The sequence below is a fragment of the Styela clava genome, chromosome 2, assembly GCF_964204865.1.
Source record: "Styela clava chromosome 2, kaStyClav1.hap1.2, whole genome shotgun sequence".
Classification (NCBI taxonomy): Eukaryota; Metazoa; Chordata; class Ascidiacea; order Stolidobranchia; family Styelidae; genus Styela; species Styela clava.
The window spans coordinates 8663802-8677157 of NC_135251.1; the positions used below are offsets into that span (position 1 = coordinate 8663802).

At 33.2% G+C, this 13356-nt stretch overlaps 1 protein-coding gene across 3 annotated transcripts in view; it reads right to left on the reverse strand.

The window, feature by feature from the left end:
* Window positions 1–13356, reverse strand: part of LOC120336943 (uncharacterized) — a 67367-nt gene that overhangs the window by 4986 nt on the left and 49025 nt on the right. For all 3 annotated transcript variants that reach the window (XM_078119877.1, XM_078119875.1, XM_078119869.1), the window contains exons 23-26: window positions 10694–10861; window positions 4415–4582; window positions 1086–1253; window positions 40–207 (exon numbers count right to left, since the gene is read on the reverse strand). In XM_078119877.1, coding sequence (XP_077976003.1) covers window positions 1191–1253; window positions 4415–4582; window positions 10694–10861 — 399 coding nt within the window. In that variant the 3' untranslated portion in view covers window positions 40–207; window positions 1086–1190. The remainder of the gene's footprint in view (window positions 1–39; window positions 208–1085; window positions 1254–4414; window positions 4583–10693; window positions 10862–13356) is intronic.

The following is a 13356-nucleotide window of genomic DNA, read 5'->3' on the forward strand; positions in this document are numbered from 1 at the left end:
CTTTTTAAAATATCTTATAACATTATTTCAACTTCTTACTTTTAATCCAAATTTTGTAGCTCCCTCCGCAAATGCATTCAGTTTGTCACTGGACAGACTAGAGTTGCAAATCCTCACGGTCGCTGCTTCTGTGGCTGAGGCAACTTGGGCAAATTCGTGGAATGCGTCGGACTCCATGGTCTTATCTTGAAGGTCCAAATAATTGATCTGTAAAATGAGAATGAAGCTATTAACTTTAATGTTACGGCGTACTTGTAAGTTTTATCGCTTGTGTATATAATATAACCCGTTGAATAATAAGGTGTATCAAAATAAAACAGCGTGTTAGGAAACCGACATAATACGCAAAGCTACATTTATATCTTATGTTTGCTAAAGAAGTGATTAAATATACGATCAATGAAATTCAAATGAGGTATTTGTATTTACTTTGTAATATCAAATTTCAAACAACTTACATCGACATTTTTACAAATCTATATTCAACAGCTATTGGATTTATTTACCTGCTTTATCATGATACATACTCGTTTATTACACGCATAATTGGAAATGTATTTGAAAACACATCTAGCATGTTTCACTTTAAAAATGCATAGACATAAAAAAAATCTAACAAAAACGTACAAATACATATTTACTCCATACTATCAATTAACCCAAATTAATTTGCACATTCCTTACTATCAGCATTAAATACCCTTTCTCTTGAAACCGGTATTATCTTAGAATTTTTCTTAATTGGGGCATTGGCATACGAGTTTAGTTTTTGTTTTCATGTAATAAAAAACTTCAAATCACAATAGTCCATTTTTTTATATTCTGAAATTAGCTGGATTGAGCCCAGACATGACGATACCTCTCGTACGAAATTTACATTTCGTTTAAGACTGTATCTTGAAATAAATTCTTACACTTAGTCAAACATGAAATCTATCAGGAATCAAGAAATAAAAACGTGAGGGTTAATATTTTTGCAATCTTTGGCGGGTATATCTTCCGATAATTTAAAAGAACATCTAGTGTGATTCACATTCAAAATACATAAACATAGTAAAAAAGTTTTATCAACAAGATTTCCTTACTTTCAAACCACGATCAGCAGCTCCTTGTCCAAATGCATTCAGTTTTTTGCTTGTTGGACTACAGTTGAAAAACAAAACATATTCTGTTTTTGTAATTGAGGCAACTTAAGCAAATGTGTGGAATGCTTCGCACTCCATGGTCTTGTCTGATACAATTAAATTATCAATCTGTAAAATTAAAAAATAAACGATTATCTCAATATCATTAATTCAAATGTGTATTCAACATGACTCTCAAATTGCATTTGACCAATGAATATGATTGCTTACGAATTCCATAGGGAGTGATAAAAGGGAGTTTCCATATTACATCGGAAAGTAGAAGCCAGTTCCCGTAATCGAAACCGAACCTCCATAATTTTCAGAACTATTATGCATAACTAGCGTAATTACAACCTTCAAATTATCTCCACGTATGGTTGATAGTTCGGTGCTTTATCAGAAAAAAAAAATTTGTTTATTGCGTATATGTAATAGAAAACGCAAAACTTTTTTTCCTTTACTTTTTCCGTTCATCATCTAAATATTCATTGGATATTTTGCTAAACAATAGTTAAGAATTTAGATATTTTTGTCTAGCAGTGCGTTTGACGGGGAAACTGTTCAATTTGCCTATTTTTTGCAACATAAAAATTGTTTAAAATATACCGATTTAAATAGAATAATTGCAAACTCATAAAATATTATTATTTCAGAATTCTACTTTTACAATGCCCTAGTAATGCATTTATTAAACAAACAGTAATAATATTTTTGAAAAATTGGGCTGAAATAAGAAGATTCTCTCCCGGGTGGGTCAACATTGATCTCTAACCAGACTCTAGTAGTGAAATGTCAATAAATTTGCTTCTGTACTTGAGGCAACTGGAAAAATTTGGTTCCGTTTGTATTGTATTTTTAAACGATTAAAACAAACTAATTTATTCTGATCGGAATATCATTTTGTCATTTGCTTTATTCACTGAGGAGGAAGCAGCACTGGATAATTTTAGAGAAGTTGTTGTTTCTCATATTCATTCTTGGGAATAAAAAAAAAATCCATAAGACCGATTACTTATAATATAATCATGGACCTCTTGACCGGTCCAAAACGCACTCAATTCTGTTGATTAATAGATGTCGTTTTCGACCATCCAGATCTTGCAAATGTATTAAAAAAATCCTAAGTTCACGCGTAATTTGAATATGATTTCTTACAATCAATTTTTTCACATTACATCTGTATTTCAACCGAAAAAAAATATTAGAACCAAAATATTTTCCCATACTTTATTGACAGCATTCTCTTTAAAAATCATCTCTTCAGTCACCACGTTGGTACATCGTAAAAATCAGCTTCCACGCTCATACTATATCTGGATGGTATCAGTCGTGTGTTACAATGTTTGAATTTGCATTTTGGCTAGTTACTACGTCCCCGCGTACCAACAGTGACCATGTAGATCGGCGCAACCTATCCCGTTTTTTTTTACTTTAGAACTTCCAACTGGACAAACCCCTATCTGGCTCTTTTAATGATATTACACTGTGAAATATTCATATCGTTGGCGTGTGGATGTGCCTTAATAATCTCGAAATGAATCAGTATGAAATTATTTGATCATAAATGAGAAACAATAACAGGGGTTCATTAGGACGTGATCCATCGAGCACAATTCTTCAGTTTTTTTTTTATTCATTGAGGGTCTAGAGAAGCGTTTTGGTTTATGTAATATTCAGGCTTGTCGATTGGGCTTATATTTCTATCCCGTCCTACCCCACATCATAGAAAATTATGCCTGTCCCATTCCATCCCGTGAGCTTCTTATTTGAATACAATTCAATAAATTTACAAAATTTATAAAAATGGATTCATTTAGGTCTATATATTTGATGTACACAAAGTTTATAACCAGGCCAAGTAACCAACCCGCTTTTCTCTGGCCCTATCGTTATTAATTTTCTGAGTTCTAAAGACTCAATCCCAGATTGGAAAGCCAAGTTTTGTCCTAATCCAAAACCTAGAATTGGTCTAGCGCTATGTAATGTAATATTATTATCTATTACTTATGCTACAGGCGCAACGGTATCTGACTTTAACGATGTATACTTACTATTGTTCTATTTAAGTTACCTTCCTATCATATTTAAACCGCACTCCTAATGACATAATGCATTTTTTGGCGAACAAAACTTTGTCCCTGTTTTCTCACGTGTTCCGCTCGTCTCATGAGTCCACTTGCCTCACGCGTTCCGAAGAAAAAACAAATGTGTACTGTCCCATCCCGTTCGACGTTTCCCATGCTCAAGCATGGTAATACTAAGTTATGTTGTGGCCGATGGCCCAATATAAAACTTAATCCAGATTCAAAAATTTCATTTCACAGTGTAATCGGAAGACTTCTCCGCCCCGGAGATAGACATTCTAATTGTAAGTATATCTATCTGTTGGTTTCGTTATTTGGTTAAACACTGCGCAGTAAACAGTTCAGTGATTGACAAAAATAGCAATTTCGTTCGTTTATTGTCTCGTGTCAAAAAAGATCGAGTAATAACGAGATTTTCACGCTGGATGCACGTCCTCGGGTCACAAGACATATATGTTCAGAAAGATAAAGGCGAAACACGGGATAATTTGCAGAAATAAAGTTTACGGACTCATAACCGAAATTCACGGAAAAAGAATTTAGCGATATTTTAGTCTCCGGAATTCTTTATTTAATTTTTGATTGTTTTGAAAAATTTCTTTGAATAAAATACGATACCAATAAAATATTGAGCTATTTGTGTAATGGGCTTTGTACTGTAACTCGATAATGCCTAAAAATCGTTGAATTTATAGCCCGGTGCGCCTTATGTATGACGAAACAAAACAATCTAAGCAATTTATTGACAGTTCGTCATATAATCGGGTGCGTGTTGTGGTCTGTAAATTACCGGAATCAATAAAAGCTGAAAAAAATGTGAAAAGCGCAATATGTTTAATCGCTGATATGACATATGAGGTTTGAGATATAGTAAATTCATGAATTCAATGCAATAAAATTGGACATGACCTTTGCACCGTTGACATTCTTTTTTCAAAATTACTATTGGATTATTTAAATGCACAGGATATTATCTCAAATAAATATATTTAAATTACATCATTCTTTCTGACTGCAAAAAAAAAAACGAAGAGTCCATTTGCATACATTGTGGAATATTTACCTTGCATTTTTCATCAAAACATATAATCTCGTAAGGTACGCCTGTGTATAGAATACAATTAAAACATACTCTGATACGATTAATTTTTAAAAAGTATTGAATAAAAAAAAAATTTGAACAACAATATTCTAATTTCTTACTTTCAAAGCAAAATCAATTGCTCCTTGTGCAAATGCATTCAGTTTTTCACATGTCAGATCACAGACACCAAACTGCACTTTCCCTGCTTCAACGGTTGAGGCAACTTGAGCGAATTCATGAAATGCTTTTGGCTCCATGATCTTGTCTGCTAGGCATAAAGTATTGATCTGAAAAATAATTATGGAAATATTAATTTGAATGTTATTATGAACTTTAATTACTCTGAATACAATATATTTTATACATAAAGATAGTAAAATTTGAATATGTATTTGTCGCGAATAATTTATATGGGTAAGATATTAAACAGCCGGAAGATTCTAACAATATTTGTTAGTCGGGGTCTGTGGGGTCATATACTCGTAAGTATATAGAAAATATGGTGACCTCAAATTAACACAGATCTAATAATTTGATAATTACTCAGACTTAAAAGAAGGGAGTTTATTTTGTTTACACTTCAACTTACCAGTAATATAGGTTATGCGTTTCAGAAAAGTTATATTTAGAATATGTTCCAAGGAACCTCCTCAACCATAACGACAACCTTGCATCCGCTGCGCAAAGTTGTCAATTATCATTTTACTATGAGATTTTATATAAATTTTTAAATATAACACAAGTATTGTAGTATAATGTTACGAACGAAAATGTGAGTGTTTGAACATGTGAAGCGTATGGCTGCTCGTAACTTGAAATATTCGATGAGCCATAAAAAATTACCGAAAAAAAGTCTATTCCTCTTGTTGCTGCAAAATACAAAACCTCGGAAAGATTTTATTTGATACGTTTGGCATTTTTTCTCCTCTAAACTAGCCTTAAATAATGCAAATGCACGACACATTACAAGATTCTTAGAGCTGCATGTGAATGTGATAAATGCTCAACATGAGAGGTGTGAATGTACCGGCTCGTGCTATTGCAATATACACGCCTTAACAAAATAATAATTTTTTAAAGGAATTAACTTTTAGTAAAAAAATAAACCAACAGTGTTTCCCAATGCAAGCGTATTTAGCGACAGATAAATATTGTAAATTGTTTAATATTATTATATTTGTGTTCGTAATATCTAACACTGAAACGCCATATAACAAGTATATAAATACAGCTATATCTTGATATAAATTTATTGTTTTTATTTGCAATCTAAAATATTACCAACGTAAAACTTTTGTAAGATCAGAAATAATTTAATTCGAACCAATAATGATGCATTGATTATTGGTAATTGTTGTTAATTTACATGACTGTATCCATACATGTCTTATGTAATATCGTCCTAGAACTGATCAGCCTCATTGTTCGCGTAAAATATATAGATTGTTCATAGTGCGTTAAATCATTTAACGGCCAACGCAATCATTCCTATCGGTCAGTGTTTTAAAACAAGGGTATCACGGTATATCCATGGGATCACAAAAAAAATTAGTGGATCATTGAGCATGATATTCATAATATAAAAAAAAAAGATAATGCAGATCAAACCGTTAGGAGTGATACCAACAAATTTGAATTCCAAATATAACCCGAGGATAATTCAAACACTATCATTGCGTCCATTGTATAATGTAATTTAAAATTTACATAAAATCCGGGTCCATAAGGAGCAATGACATTTTTTCGATTTTATTAATTTATTAATACTGCTTGAGTTATAATTTGAGCGACTTTTTCAGTCTCCGAATGCTTTTTATAATTTTTGGTTGTTCTGAAAGATTCCATCGATTAAATTACAATAACCATAAAAATATTGAGTTATTTGTATATTGAGCTCAGTACTGTAACCCGATAATGCCTAAAAACCGTCGAACCTTTAGCACGTGACGCCTTATATATGCTAAAACAAAAACAATCTAAGCAATTTATTGACACTGCGTAATATAATCCGGTGCGCATTTTGTTCCTTAAAATGCGGAAATCAATAAACTTTACGCGTTTTAAAAAATGTTAAATTTGCGATGTGTTCAAGCGCTGATATAATAAATATAGGGAGTTTGAGATATAGCACATTTGTGAATTCAATACAAAATAATAGAACATGACTTTTAAACCACTGATAACGTTGCATTTAGCAGAATGCTAATGACCTATTCGTTACCCTACTATTTTATTTAACTGCAATTCACAAGAAGTTATCGCAATTTACAAAAAAAAATATTCGGAATGCAGAACTCAAATGAAGAGTTCATTACTGTTATTTCACTGGAATCAAATTTCCGGGCGAAATAAAAAAAAAAAAAAACGTCGTGCTCGTTGCATATGTTTTACATCTGTCGATGGAAATGTGTCATATAAAAATAATAAATACGGAGATAGAGGTATTTATTTATTAAGGTAATTATTATTACCACGCAACGCTGACGAAAATAATCGGAATTCAGAAAAATTGCAATAGAATGCCGCTATTAGCAACTTTTCAGTCTTTTTTTTTTTCAATTTTTCAATTTTTTTTTTCGTTTGATTGTTTTCCTTCAAAAAATTTAGTCTTACAGTGTGTATGAAAGGGCACATTATCGAATTAAGATATTTTCAAGAGATAGTATTATACCTTAACAATGGATTTATTAAACGTACAGGAAAGATCGTCTAAATTATTGTGATGAAACAAAAGAAGATACCCGGGCGAATGGATCTACATTTGTCTCTTACCAGACTTTAGTTGTGAATGTCAAAATACATTTGCTTCTGTAATTTATTCCACTCAGATAAAGTGCAGTTCAACATTTCGCCATTAACTTTATTCAATGTAGAGGGGTCGCAAAAGGTTTATATAACGGGGGAGTTTATTTCTGATGTTTATTTTTGGGATTAGCAAACCGATAAAACGGTTTATATATAATATGAATTTTGACCTTTAGTCCGATTCATAACGCTCACGCTCTGAATATTTTCGATTCATAGACGTCGTTTTTGACAATCCAGGTCCTGCACATGTATTCAAAAATCCTAAATTCCCGCTTACTTTAAATATAATTGTTTACTCTCGATTTAATTTTACCCTAACGGTATTTCAATCGACCAAATAATATTTAAAGAAAAATATTTCTCTATACTGTATTACAGTATTCCTTTTTATCATAATTTCATTCGCTATTTCACCGTCGGATAAGTTGGGCCATGGTTGTACATCCGGGACAGTGAAAAAACCGACTCTCGCAAATGTACTATATCTGAAGTAGTCGTGTATTATGATGCTTGACTTCGTCTTTTGGTGAGTTACGACGTCTCCGCAAACCGATGGTGGCCGTGCAGAGCGATGCAAACTGTTGTGTGATGTTCGTTTCAGAGTAGTTGAAACTAACTTTTTGCCATTTCATTTATTTTTTTACTTTAGCACTTCAAATAGATCAAATCATGTCTAGTCTTTTAAAATTTTGTATACTGTGGAATACCCAATACCAACGGCCCACTCTATTATATCAGGTGGGCAATGTGACCCTAGGTCATGAGTTGACCCTAGATTTTTAATTGCACGCCCGTATGCACATTCCTGAGGCACATAATGGGTACCAGATAGGTTCGTCCTGAATATTTACGTGGCTTCGTCAAAAATGACAAAAATTTTGTGTGTGGGTCATGCCTGATTGTATCTTTTTGATCTCCATTACTTTATGTCTTTCCAATGTATGATCTGGTATTATTTAGTTATTTTTTTTTACTAAACGAGCGTATAGGTTACGTCACAGAAATTAAAATGTTTCGTGTGAGTTTTGGAATTTGACTATTTATATATGCTTAGAAAGTAGAGAACGTAATCGGATATTGTAAATGTCCTACTGGGCAAAAACTGTTGTATTGGGTCCTATATTGACCACTCTACATAGGAACTATTGCTTTCAAGCTCATATTCACAACAAAAGCGATATTGTAACGACAACTAGTGTTACTCCATAGAGACACTGTAGCCAAGAATACGTTTATGACGTCATAGTTGTTGGGAAAACCCGAGAGCAAACAGCCTCGCATCTTTTCAAGTTGATATAACCCATCTTATTTTGATTCAGAATTTCACTAATGTCTCGTTTGAGAAGGCCAGATAGAACGCAATTTGAAAAAGTAAACAAATCGTTCCTATCACATCTTTGTATACGATAGTGATGCAATAAAAAAAAAAAAAAATTTTGACCGACTGCAATAGAAATAAAGCATGTTACCACTTTCTTGAATGAACTAACGTGAAGAGACTGAAAAACCTTTTATAATGATTCATAAATAGTGTTTTGCGTAAATGACAGTAAACTTATGACGACATATCGTATTAAAATCCTGATGTGTTTACAACTGCGCGACTCCCACAATCGATAATTCGTGGTTTGCATTCTGATTGCCAGTCCTGTTTTGTTGAGAGGGGTAGGAAAAATCCTTTTACGGATATAGACAAGAAGTGGGAAATTTTGTTTCGACAACCCACAGCGTTAAAGAGAGGGAAGGAAATTATCGCTCTTTAGCAACATCACGCGGAAAGAGACCTAAAATCCATCCATTTTTCCAGATACTTGATTGGTAATTCTGGCAAGTTTCGACAGGAAAAAAATAGAAAGTTTTCTATGGAGGGTGTCAAATGTTCCTGAGAATCATTTGCTGACAAAAGGCAACGTTGGCGCGATGATGGACTTTATTAATCTTGACATGAAGAAGTCAAAAGTTATTTGAAGCTTATGGGGAACAAAGGACGCCGGTCCAATGCGTGCGATTTGACAATGTTGTAATCACTGAGCTCTTTGAGGCCTTGCGATGCGTTAATTAATATTACGTAATATTCTGACTTGACCATGTGACATATTATTTGTTCAATCCCATTCCATGGCAATTTATGCCTGTACCATCCCATTCCGTGAGATTCCCATTCAAATACAATTCAATGAAAATACTGAATTTCTGAAAATTTAGGTTCAGTGTCTATTAAATAGGACTTCATGTACAGTGAGATAATACATAGACGCGAAATGGAAAATTGATTGACTTTCTTATCTTTAAAAATTAATAGGAATTATCTAACTATGACAATTTAGTATCATTCCTGCTCAGTTATTCTATTTCTCAGGAACTCTGCTCATTCATCAATAATAAATTTCCTGTTTATAGACTATTTCTAATAATTCGGTTAAACCGGGTAATTCCTGAAGCTTTTGCCTAAATTACATGTTAAAAACATCTACATATCTGATGTACACAAAGTACGTCATAACAAGAGCAGGTAACCAAACCTCTTTTCTCTGGCCCTATCGCTATGGATTGTCTGGGTTATGAAGACTCCATCCCAGATCGCGAAACCAATTTTTGTCCTAATCCAAAACCTAGATTTGGTGGTACTCCCGTATTATGTGAACCAAGATGGCGGACACCACGAACTCGTAATAGAACTAAAATAGGTAGAATTGATATAAAATTATGGCCTACAATTTTCCATGCTATATTCCGGTGTCCGCTTTCTTGGTTCACATACGACGGGAGCGCCGATTTGGGCTTTACGCGCAACGATTTCTGATTTTGACGATGTATAAATACTATCGTCTTAGAGCGTTACCTTCTTATCAGTTTTAAACCGCGCCCCTAATATCATAATGTTGATTTTGTTGACGAACAAAACGTAATCCCATTATATAATATTGTCCGAATTGTCTTACGTGTTCCGCTCGTTTCAGGAGTAACCGATGTTAACGGAATAAGTTTTAGAGACCTTTTAGTATCCCAAATCCTTTATTGAATTTTTGGTTGTTTTGATAGATATCTTTGAATAAAATACAATAACCTGGAAATTATTGAGTTATTTGAGTATTGAGCTTTGTACTGTAACCCGACTATCCTTAAAAATCGTTGAACGTATAGCCTTACGTATAACAAAACAAAAACAATCCATGCAATTTATTGACAATGCGTCATATAATCGGGTGCGAGTTGGTGTCCTTATAGTTTTGGAATCATTCAAATTTGTGGGGTTGAAAAAAATGTCGAAAGCGCGATATGTTCAATCGTTGATATAATATATGAGGTTTGAGATATAGCATACTCAGGTATTCAAAGTAATACAATTGGACATGACTTTTGCAACGTTGACGTTTTTTTTTTTTAAATTACTATTGAGTTATTCAAATGCACAAGATATTATTCCAAATAGATATATTTAAATTACACCATTCTTTCTGAATACAAAAATTCAAACGAAGAGTTCGGTACTCGTTTTTAAAGTACGCGTACGTAATGATTACAATTTAAAAACACAATCCGATACGATAATTAAAACAAAAATTACTAACAATATTCCAACTTCTTACTTTCAAAGAAATATCAGTTGCTCCTTGTGCAAATGCATTCAGTTTTTCACTTGTTAGATTACAGGTATCAAACTGCACTGTTCCTGCTTCAACAGTTGAAGAAACTTGAGCGAATCCATGAAATGCTTTTGGCACCATGATCTTGTCTGCTATGTACAAAGTATTGATCTGCAAAATGAATATGAAAATAAAAATTGTAATTTATTTAAGAACTTGTTGGCTTTTATTACTTTGAATGCAACATATTTTATGCATAAAGATGATATCACTTCAATGTGTATTTGTCGCGAATATTAATTTTATGAAGTATACTAAAAAGCTGCAAGATTCTAATAATTCATTGTAATAATTTATGAACTCGACGTCTCTAAGTTCGAGACATCCTCTCATCCGGTACGCAAAGTTGTCAATTGCCAGTATACCTTACCATAAAGCATGATAGCATGTCCTAATTCAATTTTTTATGTGTTTTTGAAATATAAAGTAAATGTCACGAAGTAATAATCATAATAAATAAATATTTTCATATCGAATAAATGCTGTAAATTGTTTTTGTATATTATAATTTCTCATAATTATAAATTTTTCTAAACAACATTTTTATAAAAAAACGCTGAAAAGCGTAAATATTATTCTCAAAATGGGCTTCTTCGTAATGCAAATGCCAAAAAAATCCGTAAGCGTAACGGAGCGTCTAGAATGTTTTTCGTTTGACCGTAGGTTGGCTTTGGCGAGAAGGCCGAAAACCGCAACAACGTTGTTTTTTTGTTTTAAAGTTTGGATTTTAGGATTTGAAGAAAACACTCTATACCAGGGCTTCCCGGACTTTTGTGCTCGCGGCCCTTTTAAATATTTTAAAATTTTTAGTGGCCCTTGATCAGCGCTAATAATGCTAAACAGATCGAAATATTGGTAATAAGGTCGCGATCGGTAATAAGGTCATGCAAAAAACAAAGTACGAATAATGAATATGCAGATAACATCATTTATTTAAGATTTATTCAAATCATTCAGATCTAAAACCTTCCTTATTTTTTAGCCGTAAGTGTTGAAAATGTTTTAAAAAAATGCCTAGTATCCAAGTATTATCTAAACAGCAAATAATAAATAATCCCAAACCATAAATGTTACATGACAGCTTCAACTTCAGCATTGGAAAAATTAGAAATTCTGATGCTACCGCTATATCGGTGCAAATAAAATTCATCATACTACTCTCGCAGCAATAGAAAAAACTTTCATATACTGCAAAAGTTATTGTAGGATCGCTAGTCAGTCAACCCACACGTTGTTCGACAAGTTCATTTCTAAACCTTGGCAACGGAGCTTGCATTTGTTACATAATAATATGCTCTATGGGGCTTGCCAACACTCAACTACTAAGTGTGTGTCAAACTTTGCGCATGGGTTGGGTTTTCCTTTTCTTTTTATCAAAAATACAATAAATATCTAAGAAAAGTTAGGAAATCAATTTATTTTAGTCTAGCAGTGTTTTTGAAAAGGCAAATGATGCAAATTACTTGTTTCGAAAAACTTATTGATCTTCATTACTTTAGGTCTTCCGAATGTATGATCTGGTAATATTAGGCTATTTTTACTAAACGAGGGTACACGTCACAAAAATTAAAATGTTTCATGTGAGTTTTGGAATTTGACTATTTATATGCCTAGAAGGTAGAAAACGTAATCAGATATTGTAAATGTCCTACTGGGCAAAAACTGATGTATTGGGTCCTATATTGGCCACTCTACATAGGAATTATTGCTTTCAAGCTCATATTCACAACATAGGAGATATTGTAACGACAACTGCGGTTACTCCATAGACACATTGAAGCCGAGAATACGTTTATGACGTCATAGTTCTTGGGGAAAACCTGAGAGCAAACAGCCTTGGCATCTTTTCAAGTTGATATATCCCATCTTATTTCGATTTAAAATTTCACTAATGTCTCGTTTGAGAAGCCCAGATAGTACGCAATTTGGAAAAGTAAACAAATTGTTCCTATCACATCTTTGTATACGATAGTGATGCAATATAAAAAAAAAAATTTTTTGACCCATTGCAATAGAAAGAAAGCATGTTACCATTTTTTTGAATGAACTAACGTGAAGAGACCTTTTCTAATGATTCATAACTAGTGTTTTTGCGTAAATGACAGTAAACTTATGACGACATATCGTAATAAAATCCTGATGCGTTTACAACTGCACGACTCCCACGATCGATACTTCGTGATTTGCATTCCGATTGCCAGTCTTGTTTCGTTGAAAGAATAGGAAAAACACTTTTTACGGATATAGACAAGAAGTGGGAAATTTTGTTTCGACAACTCACAGCGTTGAAGAGAGGGAAGGAAATTATCGCTCTTTAGCAACATCACGCGGAAAGAGACCTAAAATCCATCCATTTTTTCCAGATACTTGATTGGTAATTCTGGCAAGTTTCAACAGGAAAAAAATAGAAAGTTTTCTATGGAGGGTGTGAAATGTCCCTGAGAATCATTTGCGGACAAAAGGCAACGTTGGCGCGATGATGGACTTTATTAATCTTGACATGAAGAAGTCAAAAGTTATTTGAAGCTTATGGGGAACAAAGGACGCCGGTCCAATGCGTGCGATTTGACAATGTTGTAATCACTGAGCTCTTTGAGGCCTTGCGA